The sequence below is a fragment of the Macroventuria anomochaeta genome (genome assembly GCF_010093625.1).
Source record: "Macroventuria anomochaeta strain CBS 525.71 unplaced genomic scaffold BU25scaffold_38, whole genome shotgun sequence".
In the NCBI taxonomy this organism is placed as follows: Eukaryota; Fungi; Ascomycota; class Dothideomycetes; order Pleosporales; family Didymellaceae; genus Macroventuria; species Macroventuria anomochaeta.
Window position 1 is genome coordinate 344504 of NW_022985399.1, and position 24849 is coordinate 369352.

Sequence of the window (24849 nt, forward strand, 5' to 3'; positions counted from 1 at the left end):
GACTATCAATACCACGGATTTGGTCACGAACTGATTGACTGGGGTAAAGGAAAGGCGCGTGAAGAGGACGTGCATGCAAGTGTGATTGCAAGCGACTCGAAAGAAATATTCAACTTCATGGTTTTGATAATATCGTTAGATACATGGGTGACGGCGAGGGTAATCCGATGGGACTGAGGAAGGTGAGAGGCAGTGCGATCATGTTCATGTGGCGCGAAGGTAGTCTGGAAGCGCTGCGGTCGAAGGCGCGTACGAGCGGGTGATGCGTGCGCCTTGCTAACAGGGTTTGGTGTCGATGTGCGACTGGAGTTCATGATGTCCTTCCTTCTCAAAGCATCCTCCTCCTCACGACCCCACACTTCAGAGCTCGAGTTGATAGAATACAGCGTCAGGGTGGCTCTCGTAGTACGCGGGAACCTCCACAAACCCGTACTTTTCATACAGCTTTCTTGCAGTTGCCATGCTGCTCAATGTGTCGAGGAGGATCTCTTTATATCCTAACTCCCGTGCTCTAGCAATGGCGACGTCCATCAACAGCTTGCTAACTCCCAGTCCTCGAGACTCCGGTGTGAGATAGAGACGTTTGAGCTCGCCACTTTGCGAAGCGGTGAACGCACGCAAACCCATACAGCCAACAGTTTTTTCTATCGCAGGTCGATCGTGGGATGTAGGCATCTCGATGTACGCAAGATACAGCGCACCGTCGTTCTCCACGGCGTACTTTCCAGGTAGGCTTGCGACTTCGTGGTCAAAGTTTTGGAAATCGAGCTTAACATCGGCGAAGTCAAGGAGGAATTGCTCGTACGCGAGAAATAATTCTTTCACGGCTTCCTTGTCGGCTGGGAATATGGCTGGTCGAATTTTGACGATAGGCCGGATACTTGCAGCCATGGTCGGAAGGTTGTCTCGAATGGAGATGCTAGGGATCGACGATATTTAGCAATGCTCGTGCACCCTGTCGCGAGAAGTTACGAGCTCAGTTACCAATTGTTTAAAGTTCGCATCAACGGAGGATGCTTGTAGTTTGTCGTAGTAATGAGGTGAGATTCGGGGAGCATCCCACTTGGAGATGACAGGGCGTTGTCAACAGCGCCTTTGGAGCGTGTTGGTGAGTCAATCCCTGATCTCAGCCCATAGTACACGCTAACACACGCGGAATCCCACATTTCTATGGATCAACCCAATTTGCCCTTGCTAATGTTGGGTTTGCCGCTTAGTTACCTGGTTATAAAATAACAATTTTGGAAGCTTTTCATCAATAGCTACAACAGTCTGGTCTTGTGGTGTAAGTTCAGTCACAAATCTTAAGCTTCCGAGCTCTGCTAACAACCATCCAGCTAGTGGTATGATTCTCGCTTAGGGTACCTAAGTAAACGTGCGAGAGGCCCCGCGTTCGAGTCGCGGCAAGACCCCTTTTTTGTTTCCATGGCGTGGTTAGAGTACTTTTTTGCATACATACATGAGAACTTACATTACGTGTGATACGGTATGTGCGCGTTCATGTTTTTGCATCCTATTATGCTTACGATCCACGGACTGTGAACGTCGCATTATCACGTAGAAGGACGACAGGGGGGTGGGCGAGTGAAATGCGTAGCCACAGCCAAAATCAGGAATCACCACAACACAATAAATAGTCTTGCTTCAAATTTCCACGACGAGTGCATTGAGTGTGTTGGAGCTGGTTACTAAAGCTTCGGCTAATTCAGTAAGGTCCCATTGATGCAATGATTTTCTTTGAAGGTACGAAGTAGGAGATGAATTGGTCCATACACGGAGAGGACACTCAAGTGCTGCTACCATCCCTTAACAGCGAGTCCTAACGTACTACTTACTAAGGTAATACTTCGTGTCCGTATGGTATTCTGTGAACGAGTTGCGACGCAGTACAGATGCTTCACGATCGACACCGTGGGTCTGATACAGCCTCACCTTCACAATCTCATCCCATCCTTGTCACCCACAGGTACACGGCCAGCTTTCAGCGCTGCCAAATTTTGGTGCGCGATATGACGATAGCGATTCCGTTCGGCGCGAATGTCCATCGAGACGTTGAAAGCCCGATTGGCTTGCATATTGATCTCATGCTCAATGGATTCAAGAAGTCCGACTGCCCCTAGCCTCATCGGCATTCCCACCTTGATTAGCAGGAGAGTTGGCGGGATCAGCTTCGTCATCCCATTTCTCAGACCACACAATCTATTTATCCTCATCCTCATCAGTATCAGCATCACGTACGCAGTAATACTCCTGCTGTCCATGCCTCTGTACCCACCGACCATCAACGCGATAACAGTGTGTCGTGTTTCCTGACAGTGAGGTAGTTGCAATCGCTGTGTCCTTTCCTATGCGTTCTCGAACGAGTTCGTTGAGTTCATAATCGGTGCAATCTTGCTCAGAATATTCGCTAGCCTGTAAGCGCTCATGAGGAGATGGGCCATCTTTGGTGTGGAAGTTGGGAGATATAGCTATGCAGCGTTCTTACTGCATGTGCCGGTGTTGGTGGAAGTGCAGAGTGGACTGGATAAGGAGGCATGGAAAGAGTCGAGCGTAGGTCTAAAGGCAGTTTATGTCAGTCTGATAGGCATCGAAAAATCCTGGCTGTTGGGCTGGCTAGTGAAGGATGTGTCAAATATGGCAAGACTCAAGGAATCGATATTGGAGGTAAGAGAGCCGTTCGTCTACATGTCGGTTGATGCAAGTTGGATGATGACTGGTTGACGGAACCGACTAGGCTTCTGATCAAGGAAGATGTGGTCGGAAACAAGGTTCAGGATGTTCTGGTAGTGTAGACCTCAGAAATGCGTGCCAAGGATACGGGATCCTACAAGACGCGCAATGCACTGGTGATGGCTGCACGCCACAGCTTCCGAAGGTGAGGTGTAGTCCTGCAGCCAATCAGCAACAACGGATAAACAATTCACCAAATATCGCGTCAGACCGATCATGCTGCCAAGACGAGGTAGTTGGCACTGCATGTGTCATGTCAGTCAATCCAATGTGTGTACAGAATGTCGCCAGGTAGGTGCTAAAGGTATTGTGGAGCCGGAGTTCGAAGAAAGGATCATCAAACATTGATCCTGAAGTCTTGGTGCCAGTCGATCACCGTTACCGCTATCGTTACGCAACTGATGCCACTTGCTAGAACTTGAAGGCTTTCAACGCTGGTTCAACATGTCATCAGGAATGTCAGTGCAAATGTGACGTCGCTGGAAATATGGTCTTTCCCAAAATGCATTACGGTGCATGGCATGGGCGAGGCTGCAGGCGTCTGTGTCCGCTTGAACAGCGTGGCGTAGGATGTCGAGTGTTTCGAGTGCTTGCTACGGTGGCTGGCAGCCCACGTGCAGTAGTGAACAGCCTCTACGGGTATCAGCAGCTTTTAACTCGCGCTCCCAGGAGCAAGTCGTGTTCAAGGACTCGTGTTTCCCCAGATTGAAACCCCACTGCACTTGAAAACAGTTTCGTGGTGGTGAGTGATGCCGAGCTACGCGGCGGCGCCGGACTTTGGAGGGATCCCGGCATCAAACCGTCGTCATTGCGCTCTTAACCGCAAGCCTCGCGCGCCAGGCAAAAAGTCTGCATGAAGCCAGCGGATCTCACGATGATAAACAACGTCGCTCGTTCCTCCTTACTGCTCGTGCGCGCTGGAGGCTGTCTGTGCTTTGGTGGATCCGCTCACCTCCTGGGACCTCTCACTGTTCACCTCGTGCCCTGTTGACGATCTGTCGCTCGTTTCCTCGAGGCTCCATTCGCTGCTTGGCAATTGCGTCGCCCATTGCCCCAAGTGCGTGAGTCGCAATTAGCACTCAACATTTCTCCCCGGCTCCCATGTGCAGTCATTGTACATCCACTGCACGCAAAATAGTCATTGCAACTGCTCGGACACCGCCTGTCGCTTCCACATCGAACGTAGCCGCCGCCAAACAAACGTGATAGCGTGTGGGAGGAACGACGTGCCTGCGTACCACATTCTCTGGACCCTTGAATTGGAAGTCACGACTCTGAGGCAGGAACCACGCGGAACCACGCTGTGCACCCTCTTTAAATGCGCCAGTCCCCGCTGACAGGGCGAAAACCTGGACGCGACCACACCGTCACTTACCCTGAAATTTTGACCGCGCAACCCTCGGAACATGGCGACGCGGTGAAAGACCGGTCTGAAGGCACAGCAGCAGGAACACCAAATTGGAAGGAAGTAAAGAGGAGGAGCGAAGAGGGGCATGTGCCATTCCAGCGATCTGCAACAACAAGACGTCAACCCAGTACTTCCGCGAGCGCCGCACCCAACACAACCATGTCGAATGAGAAGGCACGCCCTGCTGCAGGGCCGCCCGCGAAGGACATAACGTCAGATAGCATGGTGGAGGGACAGAATAGCAGGTGGAGGCTGCGCCTGCGCAATCCCTGGGCATGCTCGCTATATACGCTAGTCACGACACTGCTGGGCTTCGCCGCGCTGTTTCTCATGGCACAGTCATTCACGACGCGCCAACTCGATACCAAAGGCTGCGAGATGTCATACATGCGACCTATCTTCCACAAGTTCGACGACTTCGACACCGAGCACACCCGCTTCGCCAGCAAATACTCGTTGTACCTCTACCGAGAGGGCGGCATTGACGATGACAGCAGGGTATGTTGTGACACAAATGGGGAATGGTGTAAGCTAATGAGGTGCAGGTCAAAGGTGTGCCAGTCCTCTTTATTCCTGGAAACGCTGGTAGTTATAAGCAAGTACGACCGCTCGGAGCTGAGGCAGCATACTACTATCACAACGCCCTGAGACACGATGAGGGCGCGAATCGAGCAGGAAAGAGGCCGCTCGACTTCATTACCGTCGACTTCAATGAGGACTTTACAGCGTTTCACGGTCAGACATTACTCGATCAGGCCGAATATCTCAACGATGCCATCACATTCATTCTATCTCTATACCACACTCCAGGGCGCTCCGCGCGCGACTCGAATTTGCCCGACCCCACATCAGTCGTCATCCTTGGTCACTCAATGGGAGGCATGGTAGCTCGTACCATGCTCACAATGCCCAATTACCAGTCGAACTCGATCAACACCATCGTCACACTTGCAGCGCCGCACGCGAGGCCTCCCGTGTCATTTGATGGAGACATCGTACGGCTCTACAAGGGTGTCAATGACTACTGGCGACACGCTTACTCGCAGAAGTGGGCTATCGATAACCCACTCTGGCACGTCACTCTAATTTCGATAGCTGGTGGAGGTCTTGATACTATAGTGTCTTCAGACTACGCCAGTATAGCGTCTCTGGTCCCTGAGACTCACGGCTTCACCGTCTTCACGTCTTCGATGCCCCACGTATGGACTGGCATGGACCACTTGGCTATCACTTGGTGTGACCAGGAGAGAAAGAGTGTAGTGCGCGCACTGTACGATGTGATTGATGCGTCAAGAGCGACTCAGACGGTACCTCGCGCCGAGCGCATGCGGGGGTTTAAGAAGCAGTTTCTTACGGGTCTGGAAGATGTCGCTGAGAAGACCCTACCGCATAAGGAAGCAAAGACACTTCTCACGCTGGAAGATGATAGTGCAGTTATCTCGCAGGGCGAGAAACTGGTGCTGCGAAGCCTCGGCAAATCACAGCACAAGCCAAAAGCATATCTGCTCCCAGTGCCACCCCAAGATGAGCACCACAAGAAGAAGTTTACACTTTTGACCAACGAGAAGCTGGACGCCCCCGGTGAGAATGGTAAGCTTGAGGTCTTGTTCTGCAGTGTCTACCCACACCAAGCAGGACAGTCTGCGGCGCTCTTCTCGATGAACATGGACCTCTCTGGTGACAGCTCTGGTGCTACTCGACTGGCATGCAAGAATGCCGCATCAGATGTCATTGTTCTCCCAGAGTCTACACGGCAGTCTACCTTCCCATTCAGGACAGATCAACGTCCCTTCTCGTATTTACAATACGACCTCAAGGATCTGTCAGAGCAACAATTTGTCGCTGTTTTCGACAAGTCTGGTGAACGTAGTACCGGTTGGGTGGTTGCTGAGTTCAGCAACGCGTCTGATTCGGTGTACAAAGTCGACATGGGTTTGCGACGTCTTTTGACGACCGGCTTGAACTTCAGACTCTCTGCCCGCCGCTCTTTGACCATGGACATCAAGGTTCCGGCTTTGCATTCAGCTTTGTTAGCATACAAGGTCCACATTGGCAAGCAGTCCTGTGATCGTGGAGAGCTGTTTGCACCTCTACTGCGACAGTACATCACCGATGTCCACGAGAGCAAGTTCTTCGTCAACGTCAGAGATGCTAACCTCAACTTGCACGGTGTCTCACCATACATGCCACCTACACTGATTCCCAAACAGACAACAAGCGGGTTGTCGCTGCAGATATGGTCTGACCCAACCTGCGACAGCACCGTGGAAGTCAACCTGAGGGTCGATATACTAGGAAGCATGGGGAAGCTTTGGATGCGCTATCGTATCGTGTTCGCAGCGTTCCCGCTACTCATTGTGGCCTTGGTTATACGCCAGCAGTTCAGGGTTTATGATGAGACAGGCGTCTTCATGAGCTTCGCCAACGGCTTCAACGAATGCCTTCGGACATCCCTACCACTTGCCTTGGCAGCCTTGACGTTCCTATCGATCGCTTTAGCCGGCGCACGCAACGAGAGTTTCAAGCACTGGCCGCTGAACGCCGTGGCCAGTAACACCACTGCACTTCTGGACGATACCAACCACGAGCTGCTGCTTGGAACGGACGACACCTTCTTCTGGTTCCTGGTACCACTGTTTGGTCTCATGTGTATCGGTATATGTGTCGCCCTGAACTACGTCACACTGTTGCTCACCTATGTTCTCACCACGGTGTATGCATTGGTCAGCTCTGCAGCCCTCCGGAACGAGGACGGACAACGAACACCCGGAGCATTTGCTGTGACATCGACTCGACAGCGCACTATCACGACGTTGATCTTACTGTCACTTGTATCGACTGTCATACCGTACCACTTCGCCTACATGGTGCTCTGTCTGGTGCAACTGGCCACCTGCATCCGGGGATTCAGACTGGCAAAGGAAACGCGCCTCGATACAAACTACAACTTCTACAACTATGCGCACTCTATCCTCATCTTGATGATCTGGATCCTGCCGATCAATCTGCCAGTCCTCGTGGTCTGGGTACGGAATCTTGCTGTCCATTGGTGGACGCCATTCTCATCTCATCACAACATCCTATCGATCATGCCCTTTATCTTCCTAGTCGAAACCCTCAGTACTGGGCGCATGGTGCCGCGCGTCCAGTCTCGATACTCCTTCCTCACCAATATCTTCCTCTTCTCCATTGCCGCATACGCTGCCGTATATGGTGTGACATACGCGTACGTACTCCACCATCTCGCCAACATACTGTGCGCTTGGCTAGTCGCTATACACTTCGACATGCAAAACATCAGCGCCAAGAGAATGGGCGGCATCTTCGAGACAGGCGGAGAGTCAAACACCGACTCAAAGAAACGACCATGACCCACACAGTGCTTTTCTGTTTATCTGCATTTCTTCTTTCACGCATTGTTGCTACTGCGATTACCCCGCGCCTCATCCGCGCATCGTTTGGATATTGGCGTTTAACCGGCGTTATACGTCCCACCAGCATTTTCGTCTAGCCATAGATCTTTTCTTACCGGCATATGGAAGCCTTCGGGCGGTGTTGGATTCACTTGTCAAGATCTTGCATACTGGCGCAATGTGCATATTCACTACCGGCGCCCATTGCTTTGGGGGATTTAATGGGCCAGAGGGCCTGCAAATGGCTACAAGCCGCGCTTGAGCACAACGGGGATTGAGAGGCATCAGCGTAAAGCTGTAGGATCTATTGTCTAATGAAAGACTTACATTTCAACAAGGTCTCCATTCGTTGCATATTGGGCAAGATTGAGGGTGCGTCTGCTGTGTCGACAAGAATCCTGCCTTCCCGCGGAGAGCTGGGCGGTGACTGCTCGATTGACGTTAGCGTTGTTCACTCAGGTCCTTCCTTTGCAGCGTCACTCTTACAACTCAACACAATAGATCACGACTGATTGCACATCACGCCACTTGTCATAGCAGACTGTATCCCCAATGCCGGCGGTACGCATGCAGCCAGTGAAAGGGGATTGACTGCGCCAGGGCAATGCGACAGGGCTACAACGTGACAAGCATCCTCATGTCTTCTTTTTAGGCAACCGAGTACTAAGGTGACTGAGAGTATTTATCTCATATAACATACTAACCACTGTCAGAAGCCCTAGCTCACTTTCATCCACCGCTGACTGCCAGTAGCCTTCAGCTGGGATCAACAAGTGCTCACCTTTACTACCATTTCCAGATTCTGCATATACATCTGGGCTCAGCTCAAAACGCATTGCGTTACTCACGACGCTGAGGCTGCGCCAGCTCTTTCACAGGCTCTACATTCAACTACCGCACCTTCACCGCCTCGCGACGCCCACATATCCAAGCCGGCTCTGAGTGGCGTAGCTATTGTGACGAAAGCAGCACGTGTGCACATGGACAGATTCGACTTCGAGGTAACGGAGCCCAGACGTGGCGGAATAAGGCGTCTTGCTGTTCAGATAGTCCCCGTAATAGTATCCTTGCTCGTCACCGAGCCAGAACAACGGCCCAAAAGATACAGTGGACTATCAGTCTCATTATTAGACCCATGAAGATAAATAAGAAAAAAATTCTTTTGGGAATGAGGCTGCGAACAATGCCTTTGTATGCTTGAGATCAGCCCATGTGGGAGCGGGGACTGCATGCTCAGCCGCACCTTGGCTACACTACGTGCAGTTGTCTGAAGTGTCGAGACCAGAAGCAACCAACCGATGATTTTTGACACCAAACCTTATGTCAAGCCACTATCTGTACGGTCGTCTTCATGACCAATTCCGACTGAATCTGATCCGTGGGAACGCAGTGTACGGGCTAGAGCGCTACATGAAGCTACATGAACGGTGTTTCTTGGCGGTGATACATGCATGTCCGCCAACCTAGAACTAGTCGGAATCACAGCCCAAAACATTCGGTGGTGCTTTAGTGACAGTCATTAGTTGCATTTTGAGATGTTGGCCAGAATGTAAGATGCAGCCCGTAGGTCCTGCGGCCTCGCAGGACCCATGACCTACCAAAGTATGATGTTTGTTGGTCCTGAAAGACCTGTGTTCTATAACAGCCGAAATGAAAGTGCAGAATGAACTCGCCACGGTATTGTTGTTCTTTGATGTGATGAGCAAAAATCTAGCAAAAACATACAACAGCGGGTATTCGCTAGTGGTCACCCACCTAACTACTAATCCGCCGGTACGTTGCTTAAATAGGGCTGAGCGAACGGGAAGCCTTGTTTTCAACGTCCTATGGTCGTATGTGAAAGAAATGCTGTTTCTTATAAAACATATTGTGATATTTATATAACTGCAGCAGCTATGAAGACGCGCCCACCATTTGCAGCCAGTTGGGAGGGGCAATGAACTTTGCATACTTCATCGGGTATTCTCTCTCAAATGACCAAAAGCCATCCAGAAGTATAGATTTCTTCTTCGTATAACTATAAGTGGCAGCACTAACTGTGAAGAACCCAAGAATCGTTTAAACTCGTCCACTTTGTCCATTACTAGCAAGGTTTTAAATAACGGAGACCCTAAAACAGTACCTTGACACACTGCAGATCAGACAGGAGAACTTGTTGTCTCCTGGCCGTTCACCACAAGAACCTTTAATTTTACTGTATTTGGTACCTGTTTGTTGCTTGGCTCGGGAGTTGGGGGAGATTCGATCCTGAAGCTGATTTCGGCGCCAGGTATACCAATCACTTGTTTCATTGTAGCCATGGCAGTTTCGATAAGGTTGAAGCTCAGTGCTCGCGCCAGACAATGGCACTTACAGTATCGGTCCTAGGCATATATATATACACAACTGTCGAACTGCACATTACTAATATATAAACCAGCCGTTTTGTGTGCACTAATGATGTAAAAATGTATCAGCGGTGTCGCCTGAAAGTAAAAGAAATTCTCTGCAAACAGAAACACTTACACTGGCATGTCTGTAACAGATTCATAAGTCGCCAAGAGCGCTATAAGCAGGTCGCATAGCCAGGGCCGCTAGCGGTGTCGCCTGAAAGTAAAAGAAATTCTCTGCAAACAGAAACACTTACACTGGCATGTCTGTAACAGATTCATAAGTCGCCAAGAGCGCTATAAGCAGGTCGCATAGCCAGGGCCGCTAGTGGTCGCATAGCGTATCCTAGAGTACCAGTAATGACATATTTGGATTTCTGATCGTGTAGCGCACGCTGACATAACTTGCCCTTGCTTGTGCGATTTCCTCTTGATCGCCACATTCTTTTACAACATTTGCGCACCTGCCTACTCGGGCATTTTGTGAAGAGATACCCGACAACAGCCGCCATTAGCTGGACGAAAGTCGATAGACTTTTGCAACTTAAATAAAGACGCAACAAGGCTCCTTATTCTCACACTACAAGCAGTCTTTGCTTGTTAAGACGACCTGCAAGGGATGGCATCGGCTTGTATCGTCTGTACGACGATTTGGCACCAAAGAATTTACCGCGGTGACTGCATCTAATAATGTGTTGTATAGGCTATAGGCGAGATGCAGTGGATACTATAAGCAGGGTGCATTAGCGCTGTCGGTACGATACCCGATTGGACCTAAGAAGAAAGGCTTTGAATTCCAGCGTTCTTTCATGTGGTTCAGTTTGCCGCACACAGACACGATGGCTATTACCTGTAGCATATGATGCACATTCTGAGTAAACCCGATCCGTTTGATTTATAATGTGCAAATCGAAACTTTTCGGAGCGATATTACCGAAGCGCATTTCGTTGGAATGCCGATAGAGCGACCCCTACACGACACAGATCCGGATCTATATGCATTGCAAAAGCGCACAATCGATGACACACCATTCGAGTTCTTCAGACCACCTATCAAAGCCAACTGCACCGTAATCGAAGCAGCGGAGGCACACGGTGTGCGCAGCTATATCTTCATACCGTGCATCGTGTATGGAGAGGGAGAAGGTTTCGGGAATAAGGTCTCGATTCAAACCGTGGCTGTCATCAAGGCCGCAAAAAAGCTTCGTTAGGTGTATCGGGTCCAGAAAGATAGACCAATCTGACCTGTCTGCCATATTCTGGACAACACAAGCTGTCACGGTTTAGGGTGCTCCTGCCTGTCGTACCTCACCTGCCATGAGAATGACTGCCATGTCACACTAGCATTGTTTACAGCTACTCACTTATACACACTGTTCGTAGCTTCACCCAATACAACCTCAGTTCAATCCTTCAATCCTTCCCACATGCGTACTGTCCACGCTCCTTGACAGTCTCGCGATATCAACGTAAAACCCTAACACCCAGAAAGCATTGCGATTATTAGCTCACAAGACTGAGAGGGTGTGGAAACAGCTGCCTGCATCGAGATATATAGAGATTTGGCCTATATGTGATGAGATGGAGAAGCTCAGTAACCCCCCACCCTAACTCACGTGTGCCCGCGGTATTTGAGAAGCATGCATACCGAAAACGGGAAGGCCCACGACGGTCTTCTTGAAACGGTACTACGACAGACGGCGGGTCGGGCGAGAGAACTTGTTTTTAACGTCCTATGGTCGTATGTGATAGATATGATCATTTTGCAATATATGTCGCAGGTCACGGATTGCGGACTTATCCGCATAGAGAAAACGTGGCCTTGTCGGCCCTCGTAGCCCAGAGAGCGGATCTGTAAAGGAGGGTGTCGATTTTTTACATCGTGTCGGCACGGTGCATATAGCAAATCGGAGTTTGTGAGGACAACGCTTCGCTCTTGTGGATTGGTCAAGTTCTGAATAAGCATCCATGAGCTATCAGACCAAGCTGGCCCCCTCCCGTAGTATTGATTGTGATCGTGCTGCTGGGCTGAGTGATATCAACCTTTGAGCGAAATGTAAGATGCGTGTTGGTGGGGAAAAGAAAGCAACGTCGAGATTGCAACCGGGAGGGAGCGTCTGTAAGTTGGGTCGCGGTGCGACGACGTCACGGCGTTGAGAGCGACCTCGGCACGCCAAGTTCCAGCTGCTCTCGACACGGACAAGGGGATTTGTTTGGCAGCCTGTGTGGCTAAACATTACAATGTGACACTACTGCGAGACCGTATGCTATTGATGGTAGTTGTTTATCCCGCTATTGCTGCCGTTGCATTGCATTATTTGTGCTACTCATTGAAGGACCAAAGAATCAATCAATGCCTTCTTGATCTGATTCTCATCAAAACCCCCTGATAGAGCCTCCTCCTGCTGACTGAGCTCAAGCGCCCTAGCAAGTTCTTCATCGTCATCGCTTTGTACCGCTCCCTGCTCTCCATAATCCTCGCGCCACTCGCCCGATGGAACTGTCCGTGGCACTGCGTTGCCATTTGCTCCAGATGCCGAAGGAGGTCCGGCATCAAGCTCGTACAGGTCCTCATCGTCGTCTTCATAAGATGGTGGCGTGTTCCAGTGACCTTCCTGATGCAACAGAACTTGCATTGGCCTGGGTGGGCCGCGGCTTGCTTCGCTGCGACGGCGAATCCAGTCAGGAACATCGCCGGGCATTTCGGGGTATTCGACACTAGAGCTCCTGTTTGAACTTGATGCGTGCTCAATATGGCTCGCGTAAGATATGTTGCTGTCGCTTGCCGGGCGTTCTAGAGAGGTATAGGCGTGCCGTTTCTCACGAAGAGACTGTCGTTTGTTGAATATCTTTGGGCGTTCGGGCTTCGGCGAAGTCGGATGAGAAGCTACAGCCATCAGTTATTTGGCACAACGATGTAGAAGCAATGGAACTGAGCAAGCACTCACTAGTCCTCTTGAGAGGTTCGCCATCAGCGAGGACCCGTGGAAAACCGCTGATGGGAAATCCAGACTGCCCACGTCGCAGAGTTCGATCATCAGCCAGATGTAAATCAATCGACACTACTGCATCTTCCGAAGTCACTTGTATGACAACCGAATCTAGATAAAACAGCCCTCTGTCTGTCATTTCGCGAATGTTCTGGGTTGTGACATGTATGCATTGAGCTCCTTCATCGCACATGCTCTCCTGTATACGGAAGTACGGCTGAAAGTGAGGTTGCTGATGCCTGCGTATATAGTCCCCTAGATCGCGTAGATTGTGGGATCCTGCAGCAAACCTGCACTGAATATTGCCTTGAGAGAGTCAGCAATCATGGCTGTGAGGGTTAGAAGCAGCTTACCTTGCACTATGATGTGATCCTCGGTAGGTCTTGGTGGGCCGCACTTTTCGAAGTAAAATGAACTTGCGACAAGTCTTTGCGCAATGTTCTTGATCTTTGTCTGCGAGCCGTGTGTACGAAGACTACTTTTGATCTCGTCATGCAGAGTGTCAAGCTGTGACTTGTCGTCCATTTTTGGGATGCGATTCTTCGTCCTTGGATTGACGCGAATGTATCTCTCGGCTGCAGCATGGGGGATTGTTCCGACTACGTCTTTACGGAACTCTTTCCAGGTCAGTTCGGCATCCAGAGCACTCTCGACCCGTTTTTTGAAAATTGTCAGCCATGATTCAATTTCAGAGAACGCTTTCAGTCCAGGCATAGAGCGTGTTTGACGCGGTGCAGGCTTGACCTGGTTCAGCATCTTTCGGATTTGTAAGCGTCTGCTGTCGAAGCGCGAGGCACTAAGAAAGTCATCAGTGTCCGCTCCATGTTGGCCGGTTCCTATCGAGAGCAGGATGTCCGGAGGTCGTTGATCGGCATCGGGCCAGAGAAGTTTGCTTTCGTAGTTGGCGATTCGCACTGGGTTGTTGTGGAACACGGCACCGTCCACATATCCTTCCATTGTCCGTGAGTTTCTGAACGGTTTGAAGTATGTTGGGGCGGCCGAGGTTGCTCGGGCTCTGTGCTCAAGTCAGTGAACTCTTTCCCGCAGGTACATAACAATGTGATGGCTTACGCTTCTCGAATCATAACATCGTTCTTTGGATTATCAGGTCGGATCAGTTGGTAGCCAACTAAAAGCAAATCAGCAGAAGTCAAAATAAATGTCATCAGTAACTTACTCTGTTCGTCGTCTGCGCGGTTGTAGTTTGTGAAGATTACGGCTTGCTCAGCGGTTTCCGTTGCGGAAGTAACAGCAACTTTGCGCGTGCAAGCAAGCGGAGTCTCACGCACTCCACCGAACATGGACTCATCCTTGAAGCACTCACTGAATGCCTCTTCGAGGGGGTGAGTGCGGTATTTTGTGGTTCCTAAGCTCACCCCCCCGAAGAATTTGGGGGTAAAAGCCTTCTCAACCATCCTCAAGAAGAGCTCCATACAGCGGTCTATAGACCAGTTCTTGATACCAAGACCAAGCGCTAAGATGCCCCCAGTACTATGGCATGGGTTAGTCTTTCATTCTTATCCTTTGCTCTGTGACTGCAGCTGTTGATGTTACATGGGATGTGTACTAGATTTACTGACCTGGTGCCAACAATCAGATCGAAAAATTCTTGAACTTTGATGCGACTGCCTAATTCCATTTGAATCTGGCGAAGTACTTCCAAAATGACTATTCCCCTCACGCCACCCCTATACGTATCAGCTGAAGCTTCGAGTGTTACCGAGGCGATGACTTACCCATCAAGAGATAGGATACGCAAACCTGCCAGCGGCGGTTTGAAGTAAACCTCCACTGGTGTAGAGAAGACGGCGTCATAGTCATGTAGAGGACATGTTGCGATCGTAAAGGAACCAGAGAGCTCCTCGTGTGGCTTACCGTAGCCTTTGACGCAAGGCGTGCAGAGCACATGTCCACAAGGCAGGGGATGCTCAGCCAACTCCCTCAGACAACAGAAGCAGGTAGCATGACTGACAAAATTCCGAGCGCCACCCATGTGGTAGTAGAAGCTGGTGACGTTGGCGTGATGAAGCTTGGTGGTCACCACGACCTCGTCCGCGGTTGGGGACATGGTCATCTGCGACTCAAGTTCGTTCTGAAAGGTGGTGAGGTAATGCTTAAGGTGGATGAACCAGTCCTCGCAGAAGTTGTCAAAGGTAAAACTTGACTCGTAAGGACCTGATCCGATGACGTTGCCACGTTGATTTTGGTGTCCTTTGGCATGGCGTTCTTTTACATTCACACATCGTTCACCACGCTTGTTAGCGAATGAACATGGCCAGAAGATGGCACAAAAGTCGTCAAGGGCGCTATCGCAATGATCGATGTATTGCTTCTCCAGAATCTGCTCCGCTGATCCTGTGTAATTGATGTATCAGCGATCTCACTTGTCAAACTACTACCGATTCAAGCGAGTTTTGAAGCGATCAGAGGGGAATACCTTTTAGATCCTGGCGGACGCAATCCAATAGTATGCAAGAAGCCACCATATGGCTCAATTCCTTGAAAATCTTCCTCGGATCGTCGAATTGAGCCTTCATTGCGACAGCCAACTTCAGGATGTTACCCCCGAAATCTAGCGGTATAGGGTTGATCTTGAACGAGATGTCCATGAAGTTGAAGGGCGTATGAAGATCCTGCGAGAAGTGGTCGAATGCGCATTGTAAATAGACGTTGAGGTTTTCCGAGTTGGAAAGCATGCGGGACCTCCGTTTGGCGTTGAATGACTCGACGCACCGGCGACTGATCACTTCGCGGAGTTTCTTGACTTGATCATCGATCATCATATAACGGCCTTCTCCCGGGATTCGCACCACCGTAATGGAAGAGTAGTAACATTCAAGCAGGTCCTTCATGGTCTGAATGCGTCGGCCTCTTCCGACCCAATAGTCTCGTAGGTCTCTATATGTTGGATCTCGACCGATGGCTCCTGCGACGTTGGACATGAGCAATTCTGTCGCGTATTCGGGGTCCCATTCTTGCTGGCCGACTTTGGTGTCTGTCGCGTTGAGCGCAATCACAGCATGAGGAAGTGTGGGTTGATTGACAGACTTCTCAAACGATGAGGATGCCCACTTGATGAGCAACCCCAAAACTGTGGATTCGAACGTTCTATTCAACCAAGTCAGCTCATATTCGATTCCATTGATCCATGAGCAGTGAAGGCTCCATTCCCCTGCAAGCCAAATGGAGATGGAAGAAATACGTACTTTGCGTTGCGCAGAACAAACACGATCACATCAGAAAACGTGTACAGCAGACGAGGGTAGAGCTCTGTAACAGCATACTGCCGCTTCGATTTGTCTGGAGAGTTTGCCCACTTGATGTCTCTCTGCGTGCTATGAAAGCTTTTGGACACCTTGCGGCGTCTACGATGCTCTCTTGGCGCATGATCCTCTTTTTGCTTTTCTTTTGGTGGTGCCGTTGCACTGTTTCGATATTGCGCGGCCATTGGTATGTTCTCGCCACCCTCTAGGCCTTCACAATCGGCGTAGAGCATGGGGTACTCAGTGGTATATGTGCTCGGATCACTGTACAAGTGAACGTCTCCGGAAGTGGGTACGTTACCATTGGCCGACGTTCCCGCAACGGGCGAAGGCAAAGACCAATCCCGAGGCAAGTGTGCACGTTCTTGTTGATCGATCAGCATCTTGATAAGCGTACTCTTCCCTGCTCCCGTTTGACCGATGAAGGACACTAACTGCGGATACCGAAACTTGAACTCGCCAGAGTTGCTGTCCGCCATGATGGCTGAGTAACGGCCATAATCCTGGAAAGCAGGTGAGTTTTGGCTGTTGTGTACCATGCCGAACCACGTCGTATCTTCATCCTCAACGTGCAACATTTGCTGTTCGCTATGCTCTTGAGGGGGAGTCAAAATGTCTTGCAACCTTTTGACAATTGCGGGGTTGGCTTTCTCATGCGGGAGACCATCAGGGCCAGTTCGACCTGCCTTGTGTGGGCCCTGTTTGCCCCAACACTGATCGCAGAAGTCCATGTCGCAGTATGAGCAATTCCATACTGGCGACTTTTCGACTTCACAGCTCTCACACAATCTTAGCTGCGTGTGCTCGATGTTCGCTTCTTGTCGATCGCGGGAGAGCGCATGTGATGGTTCAAGGGAAGTAGTCTTTGGCACATCCCTAAATGCACCAGCAGATAATGATCCTCGAGGTCGACCGAGACCTTTGAAGGATTCTGATTTCGAGGCTCTAACGACAGGGATTTCTGGTGTGTAGGAAGGAGGTCGTGTTGTCGGGTCGGGCGTTCTTCTGTATGGATTTGACATCTCGTCCAGAGGGTCCTGAAAATGTCGCGATTCGATGGAGAAAAATGAAAGAGGGTACAAGACGTTCTTCAGCAGGAAGAAGATGCGGGATCCTGTCCCCTAATAGCTGCTGCGCTCAAGGCTGAGTTTCAGCCTTGTCTGCAGAGTGCGTGAACTTGCATCAGGATATTGGATGGCTGAACCTAAGCGGGCCGGGGCCGCAACTTCGACGAATAGCAGCCACTGTAGCGCGAAATCTGGTCATAATCCGCAAGCCATCTGAAGCCATTGCTAGCTTCTGGACACTTCAAGCGAAGGACGTCCCAATGACAGCTGCAGCCGAACGACCCAAGGGAAGTCAGCTCGTGCAGCCGACCGCTTGCTGTAGGTTCGGGATGGCCTGAGGCTAAAGTTTGCTTTCCATCAGGTGCCGCATTTCAGGGTTACAGGGAGTCCTTTGATAGTCGATTGAGGCTCAATCCTTTGCGGCGAGGAAGCATTCGACCCGCTATTCGACAATCAGAGATAGTGGAAGAAAGGTTTTGAGATCTGTTGGCGATATCACGCTGACCATGCAAGGGTGCAGGGGGGGAGATGATCAGAATTCAAGTGGTTAGACAACGTCCGGACAAAATGTTTTGACGGATTGCAATTGGAAAAAGAAAAGACCTAGAGGCGAGACCTTTCCACCTTGGTGCGGCTGCTGGCGTGTGATCCAAGAGGTAGAGTGTTGGCGCTTAGGGTTGTGCAACGAAGCTTTGCGATCACGGAACCAGGAATATAAAGACCTGCCACAGAGGTATTCATACCGACAAACAACGGAATTTGGACCCCTCAATCTTTCGTCGTTGCTTAATCGCGCGTTCAGCACTGTCAAATTCAGTTGCAGATGTGGCCGGGCTGCTTTTGCCCTTCTTGTTGTATGTCAAGGCTCTTCAGCACCAACTACCCGGCCAACATCTTAAGCAGAGCTGGCATCGTGGGGCTGAGTACCGACCAGAACGGATTGTGGTGTGGCAACCTACATCTAACTGCCAGCAGACTTCGAAAAATGTATGCTGATGCGGTGATGGAGCGTTGTCTTTGTCATAGTGCGGTGACTGGACACATCTGAGTCTTGAGCCTTCACCTACATGCTGGCCTGCCTACCACGTCGTTAATACCTTCACGTCCACGTATAAATGCCGTGTGTAGTTCTGCTACTCAGGCATAAGTGCAATGTGCGTTCTCCAGCGTGTTGGTCTCTGTTCAGAGGGTCATTGTTAAAAGGTTTCAGAAGTGGCAACACCTCGTCACTCCGCACGGGCTACGCGTCTTGTCGTTGGGCACTCGGAGCAGTTCCTGTTGATGCGAGAGTATGCTCGATGTATACGTTGTCCAAAGCGCTGGTCGTGGTCAGCCAGAGTCGAGGTTGGTCGCGTCCCGGGTGTTCGCTCGAGCGATGACGTCGCGTGATCCTCACCGCCGATCTGAGCTTGTCGAAGCTTGAGTTGCCCGCACCAACTGCCCCTTCTCAATTTCCTAGCGACTTCCCCGGATCCATGAAGTCGCCATGGCACAAGTACAGCGCCCGTTGATCATTCAGTCACGTGTTATTAGAGCTTGCTGCCCACCTCTAGCGCGCAGGTCGCTTTTCTCTAGAAGAAGAACACAACAGCTACACACTAGGACAGTCACCGATCATGACATTTCACACCTTGCGAGCCTTTCTTTATACCCCTTGACACTCGCCGATCTTGTAAAGTAAGTGCGCTGAGGAAGAGTCATCTCATCGGAGCCCGGGCTGACTGTTGTCGCGTGCGCAGACATGGGAGACCTCCTCTTACAACCCAGCAATTGCTCACCTCCGCAAACTTCACACTCTCAATCTTGCCTGCACGACTTGCGCATCGTATACAATCGCTGCGAAACCTACCCTTCATCGTGGTCTCGAACCCTCACGTGTCGAAGATCCACGCCAACTACATACACAGCCTGTCGACGTTGCTACCATGGGCAGAACACGAGATCACGTCGCTCGAAGACGAGATCAAGTTCACAGAGGCCATGGCTGACCTTGTACAAACGCACGCAAACACCATTAGCATATTGGCGAGAGGGTTCTTGGAGGCGAGAAAGTACATCAGCCCCAGGGACGTGACACGCTTCCTGGACGAACATCTGCGTGCACGTATCGGCACGCGCCTGATTGCCGAGCAGCACCTATCACTGCATTTCTCGAGCCAACCACACGCCGAGGTCATGCACGAGTCGGATGAGACACCAGGATTCATCGGCGTGATCGATACCAAGCTGAAGCCAGCACGAATCGTCGACCATTGCGCGAACGTAGTCGGCGAGATCTGCGAGCTCAAATACGGCGTCCGACCCAGCGTAGTCATCAACGGTGAACCAGACTACACATTCGCCCACGTCCCCGCCCACCTCGAATACATCATGACCGAGCTCCTCAAAAACGCCTTCCGCGCAACAGTAGAGAACGGCAAGGAACGCGAGCCCATTGAAGTCACGATTGCGCCCAAAGATTTGCACGGAGCCACTAGTAGCGAGGAAGATTTCAACGCCAGGAACTCGCGCCTGCGAAACACAAATCAAGGCAACACGGATATCGCATCACAGAGCTTCACAGGTGCCCTCACCTCCTCGTCACCCAAGTCTGACGCCCAGATCCTTCCGCTGAAGCACAGCACGCCCGGTGTCACGATCCGTATCCGCGACCGCGGCGGCGGTATCTCACCGGAGAACCTTGCGCATATCTGGGACTACAGTTTCACGACCTTCAACGAGGATCAGGCGTCCTCTACACTCTCAGGAGGCGGCTCAGGCAGCGGTATGGACGCTCTGAACGCGATGACCGGCCCTGGTGGTGATGGGGCACACAGTCTGGCTGGGCTGGGATATGGATTGCCGCTGGGCAGGGCTTATGCGGAGTACTTCGGTGGAGGCATCGAGGTTAAGAGTTTGTGGGGGTGGGGAACGGACGTCTATCTTAAGTTGAGGGGCGTGGGGAGGGTGGACCGAGATCGAGAATAGCAGCGAGCTAAGCCACCTTCACGTCTAAAGTGGAAAAGGGGAGATGTCATCGAAGATGTTGTTCATGGTTATATACCCAAGCCTGCGCCTGTGCAAGCGCTATGCTTTGATGCATCAAGCCTTATCATGCCTCGTTATACCCATGTTCGGTCCATCGTTATGCTCGTTTACTGGGTCGTGACCGCAGAGTCCTTCTCGACGGTGATCTTGTCGTTGGACTCGAAGGTAGAGACGAGGTCGTCAGGGAGCTCGGCGCTGTTGTAGGCCTCAGCATATGGCTACTGAAGGAAGGTACGCAGAAAGGGGGAGGGGGGCAGGTGAGACGTACGTGAACCCCTTGATCAGCGAGAACTCGTGGGTGATCTTGCCGCCTTTGGACTCGACCTCCTTCTTTGCGTTCTGGAGCTCCTCGGGGGAGGCCTCGGGCTTGAGGGTGACCTATGCAGTATCAGTACACGCTCTCCATCGTCAAGTGCTGACACCACATTCCATCACGTACGTTGTAAGTAGTAGGCATCTTGGAGTAGTGTCTTGTGTTTGTGTGGAGTATCAGTGAAGGGTAGTGATTGCGGGGTGTTGATGTTGATTGTATATGAGTAGCACAAGCACGCGTCAGATAAGAGTCAAGGCATGCTTTATAGACTAACGTTCGGCCTATCCAGCGAGAGACCCTGCAACGTCTCAAGAGCCTTGGTTATGCGCGCTGACGGCCGACACGCACGTCATCGTTTGGAGTGAGCACCTGAGCAGCCCCTCGGTGGGGTCGACCAAGGGTCCGCGCGCCGCGTTCGCGCTTGCCGCCTATCGATAAGGAAGAAGGCGCATCCCTGTCTGCGCCGCTAGCGCGCCGGCTAGTTTAGAAATTTTAGTGGACGGAAGAGAAGGAGCTTTGCCGCAACGTCGAAACTCACGCGCCTTCCTTTTCGTGCAAGGTTGTTGAGCGCTGTTCTTTCAGGAAGCGTCTTTGAAGCAGGACGCATCCAGCAGTCGCAACCATGGCGGACCAGACGAACAGACCGCACAGGAAGGGCAAAGAGAAGAAGGCGCACTCTGGCGGGCCGAACCCTAAGGCTTTCGCATTTGCAGCGCCAGGAAGACTGGCGAAGCAGGGCGCGCGTTCTCAAGATGTATGCGCAGTTTATTGTTCTCTTCTCAAAGTCTCCTATTGACGAAAGCAGGTCAGGGAAAAGCGCCTCCACGTGCCGCTCGTCGACCGTCTCCCTGAAGAAGCACCCCCAATCATTGTCGCCGTCGTCGGTCCCTCAGGTGTCGGCAAAACAACACTGATCAAGAGTCTGATCAAACGCTACACCAAGCAGACGCTCTCCTCCCCATCCGGCCCCCTCACCGTCGTCACTTCGAAGCGCCGACGCCTCACATTCATAGAATGTCCTTCTGACTCGCTCGCCAGCATGATCGATATCGCCAAGGTGGTCGACATCTGTTTGCTCATGATAGACGGAAACTACGGCTTCGAGATGGAGACTATGGAGTTCCTGAACGTGCTCTCCTCGTCCGGTATGCCAGGAAACGTGTTCGGTATCCTCACACACTTGGATCTCTTCAGGAAGCAGGAGACGCTGAAGCTGCAGAAGAAGCGCCTCAAGCACCGCTTCTGGAGCGAGCTGTACCAGGGCGCAAAGCTGTTCTACCTCTCGGGCGTAGTCAATGGACGGTACCCTGATAGGGAGATCATGAACCTGAGCAGGTTCCTGAGTGTGATGAAGAACCCAAGACCGCTGGTTTGGAGAAACTCGCATCCGTATTGTTTGGCGGACAGGTTCCTGGACATTACGCCACCGACCGACATCGAACTGAACCCCAAGTGTGATCGCACGGTCGCGCTGTATGGATACCTACGTGGTACAAACTTCCCGGCAGGAGGGTCAAGAGTGCACATACCTGGTGTCGGCGATCTGACTGTCGCGTCGACTGAAGCGCTGCCAGACCCCTGTCCGACGCCGTATTTCGAGAAGCAGGCGGAGAAGATTACGGGCAAGAAGAAGCGTACGCGCCTGGGCGAGAAGCAGAAGATTCTGTATGCGCCCATGTCAGACGTCGGTGGTGTTTTGGTCGACAAGGACGCAGTGTACATTGATGTAAAGACAAACACTTTCAACACAGACGAAGACCCTGATCAGGAGCGCGGACTCGGAGAGCAGATGATGATTGGTCTGCAAGGGGGCAGGAAGCTGCTTGGTGAGGACGACCGGGGGTTCAGGCTGTTCAGCGGTGGTGAGCTTGTCAACAACCAGAACATCGATGACGACGAAGACGCTGGAAATACCGGGCGAAGGTCGCAGCGAAGAGCACGAGCTGCGGATGCCGACGAAATCGACGATGCCGACCTCGACGACATTGACAGCGATGATGACGAGCTCCAGCAGGATCACAGCGGTGACGAGGATGATGAGGACGATACAGGGTTCTTGGACACAAATGGCTCGTCATTGAGAAAGCCAAAGCTAGCGCGAAAGGAAGAGAAGGACGATGCGGCAGAAGAAGTGGCGTTCGCCGACAGCGATTCTGACCTTGGTTCGATATCCGGGGAAGAACCGGATCTGAGCGATCTCGAGAACGGCGACTTCGACTCTGAGGAAGAGGATGATGATGATGGTGCTCTGAACTGGAAAGCCAACCTTCGCGAGAATGCAGCCAAGATGCACGGACGTAAACGACCATACCGGATCGCAGAGCTGGGTAAGTTGATGTACAGCCTCGACATTGCGCCGGAAGATGTGATCAAGAAGTGGAAGGGAGATGAGGAAGAGGAAGACATTGAGGCGGATGAGGACGACGAAGATGGTTTCTTCAAGAAGTCGAAGGCGCAGGATGCGAACAACGAAGATCGTTACATTGCGCGCTTCAACTACAAAGAGCTGGCAAAAAAGTGGGAAGATGAGGAGAATATCGAGGCACTGAAGAGTCGATTCGCATCTGGCCATATGTCTGGAAAGGGCGGTGACGGCGAGGACGATGACTTTGAGGGCTTCGATGGTGAGGGCGACGACGACGAGGGTGACGGCGAGTTTGAGGATCTTGAAACCGGCGAGAAGGTCGGTGGCGACGAGCCTAACACCGACGCTGAAGCTGAGGCGGATGACATCGAGGCAGAGCGAGAAAAGAACGCGAAGCGGAAGGAGGAGCTCAAGTTGCGGTTCGAAGAGGAGGATCGAGAAGGTTTCATGAATGACAAAGCAGATACTCGGAAAGAAGGCGGCGCACAAGAGGAAGAATTCGGCGAGGACGATTGGTACGATGCTCAGAAGGCTTTGCTCAAAAAGCAGCTCGACATCAACCGCGCCGAATTTGATCAGCTGGACGAAGCCTCCCGCCAACGCGTTGAGGGCCACAAGGCTGGTACATACGCCCGTATTGTACTAGAGAACGTGCCTTGCGAGTTCTCCACAAACTTCAACCCGCGATTTCCAGTCCTCATCGGCGGTCTCACGCCAACCGAGGAGCGCTTCGGCTTTGTTCAGATTCGTATCAAGCGTCACCGCTGGCACAAGAAAATCTTGAAGACGAACGACCCCCTCATCTTCTCGCTCGGGTGGAGGCGGTTCCAGACCACTCCCATCTACTCCATCTCCGACTCGCGGACGAGAAATCGTATGCTCAAGTATACGCCAGAGCACATGCATTGCTTCGGTACCTTCTATGGACCGCTGGTGGCTCCCAACACAGGTTTCTGCTGTGTCCAGTCGCTCTCGAATAAGACACCTGGGTTCCGGATATCAGCCACAGGTGTTGTCTTGAACGTTGACGAGTCCACCGAAATCGTCAAGAAGCTCAAGTTGACAGGCCACCCTTACAAGATCTTCAAGAATACAGCTTTCATCAAAGACATGTTCAAGTCTTCCCTCGAAATCGCCAAATTCGAAGGCGCTTCAATTCGCACCGTCTCTGGCGTTCGTGGTCAGATCAAACGCGCCCTTTCCAAACCAGAAGGCAACTTCCGTGCCACCTTTGAAGACAAGATTCTCATGTCCGACATCGTCTTCCTACGAGCCTGGTACCCTATCAAACCCCGCCGTTTCTACGCCGCCGTCACCAACCTTCTTGTCCCACCTACACCTGAGGACAAGGAGGCAGGCGAAAGCACAAGCTGGACGGGCATGCGTCTCACCGGAGCTGTCCGCGCCGAACTCAACCTCCCCACACCATCGATTAAGAACTCCGCATACCGCCCCATCGAGCGCGAAGAGCGAAAGTTCAACCCTCTCCGCGTCCCACGCAAACTCGCTGCCGAGCTGCCTTTCAAGTCTCAGATCGCCCAGATGAAGCCGCAGAAGAAGGAGACCTACTTGCAAAAGCGCGCTGTTGTTTTGGGTGGCGAAGAGAAGAAGGCCAGGAGGCTTATGAACCAGGTCATGGCCATCAGAAACGAGAAGGTGGAGAAGAGGCGCGCAAAGCAGGAGGAGCGCAAGCAACCATACAAGAAGAAGATTGAGGAGAATAAGGAGATGAAGGAGGCCAGAGAAAAGCGCGAGAAGCAAGAGTACTGGCAACGTGAAGGCAAGAAGAGGCATCACCAAGGCGATGGTGAGAGCGGGCGTGGTGGTGGTGGCGGGAAGAGGAGGAAGTAGACAAGTTTAGAAGAGATGATCATTGGTGGATCTAGTATAGCATGTTGCATTGC

The 24849-nt window shown here is 51.6% G+C and overlaps 8 protein-coding genes across 8 annotated transcripts; 3 read left to right on the forward strand and 5 right to left on the reverse strand.

The window, feature by feature from the left end:
- Positions 1-360: 360 nt before the first annotated feature.
- BU25DRAFT_350483 (acyl-CoA N-acyltransferase) lies at positions 361-891 on the reverse strand (the record flags this gene model as incomplete). Its single annotated transcript, XM_033703306.1, has 1 exon — positions 361-891. One exon carries the CDS (start codon positions 889-891, stop codon positions 361-363), a length of 531 nt encoding a protein of 176 aa, XP_033557511.1.
- A 3406-nt stretch (positions 892-4297) lies between these two features.
- On the forward strand, positions 4298-7509 carry BU25DRAFT_462210 (GPI inositol-deacylase-like protein; the record flags this gene model as incomplete). The annotated part of the gene is made up of 2 exons (XM_033710502.1): positions 4298-4636; positions 4684-7509. The coding sequence occupies 2 exons, from the start codon at positions 4298-4300 to the stop codon at positions 7507-7509; spliced, it is 3165 nt and encodes a 1054-aa protein (XP_033557512.1).
- A 1469-nt stretch (positions 7510-8978) lies between these two features.
- On the reverse strand, positions 8979-9500 carry BU25DRAFT_478602 (uncharacterized protein; the record flags this gene model as incomplete). Its single annotated transcript, XM_033711002.1, has 1 exon — positions 8979-9500. The coding sequence occupies one exon, from the start codon at positions 9498-9500 to the stop codon at positions 9021-9023; it is 480 nt and encodes a 159-aa protein (XP_033557513.1). The 3' UTR covers positions 8979-9020.
- Positions 9501-12247: 2747 nt separating this feature from the next.
- BU25DRAFT_462211 (uncharacterized protein) lies at positions 12248-12622 on the reverse strand (the record flags this gene model as incomplete). Its single annotated transcript, XM_033710503.1, has 1 exon — positions 12248-12622. The coding sequence occupies one exon, from the start codon at positions 12620-12622 to the stop codon at positions 12248-12250; it is 375 nt and encodes a 124-aa protein (XP_033557514.1).
- A 53-nt stretch (positions 12623-12675) lies between these two features.
- On the reverse strand, positions 12676-17459 carry BU25DRAFT_414577 (uncharacterized protein). The gene is made up of 8 exons (XM_033707327.1): positions 16117-17459; positions 15348-16018; positions 14647-15265; positions 14491-14598; positions 14088-14401; positions 13982-14039; positions 13264-13925; positions 12676-13216 (listed from the first exon to the last, which is right to left on the reverse strand). Exons 1-8 carry the CDS (start codon positions 17193-17195, stop codon positions 12741-12743), a joined length of 3987 nt encoding a protein of 1328 aa, XP_033557515.1. The 5' UTR covers positions 17196-17459; the 3' UTR covers positions 12676-12740.
- A 1267-nt stretch (positions 17460-18726) lies between these two features.
- Positions 18727-20207, forward strand: BU25DRAFT_350562 (mitochondrial pyruvate dehydrogenase kinase-like protein; the record flags this gene model as incomplete). Its single annotated transcript, XM_033703311.1, has 2 exons — positions 18727-18917; positions 18980-20207. 2 exons carry the CDS (start codon positions 18727-18729, stop codon positions 20205-20207), a joined length of 1419 nt encoding a protein of 472 aa, XP_033557516.1.
- A 167-nt stretch (positions 20208-20374) lies between these two features.
- BU25DRAFT_462214 (uncharacterized protein) lies at positions 20375-20724 on the reverse strand (the record flags this gene model as incomplete). Its single annotated transcript, XM_033710504.1, has 3 exons — positions 20375-20462; positions 20536-20645; positions 20707-20724. The coding sequence occupies 3 exons, from the start codon at positions 20722-20724 to the stop codon at positions 20375-20377; spliced, it is 216 nt and encodes a 71-aa protein (XP_033557517.1).
- Positions 20725-21117: 393 nt separating this feature from the next.
- Positions 21118-24796, forward strand: BU25DRAFT_401227 (DUF663-domain-containing protein; the record flags this gene model as incomplete). Its single annotated transcript, XM_033705000.1, has 2 exons — positions 21118-21334; positions 21386-24796. Exons 1-2 carry the CDS (start codon positions 21203-21205, stop codon positions 24794-24796), a joined length of 3543 nt encoding a protein of 1180 aa, XP_033557518.1. The 5' UTR covers positions 21118-21202.
- Positions 24797-24849: the final 53 nt, after the last annotated feature.

Coding starts and splice junctions, on each gene's coding strand:
- BU25DRAFT_414577 (XM_033707327.1), bottom strand. CDS start 17,195: ATGTCAAATCCATACAGAAGAACGCCCGACCCGACAACACGACCTCCT. Junction 14,402..14,490: donor GATCTGATTGTTGGCACCAG/GTCAGTAAATCT, acceptor CCCATGCCATAG/TACTGGGGGCATCTTAGCGC. Junction 13,217..13,263: donor GGATCACATCATAGTGCAAG/GTAAGCTGCTTC, acceptor GACTCTCTCAAG/GCAATATTCAGTGCAGGTTT.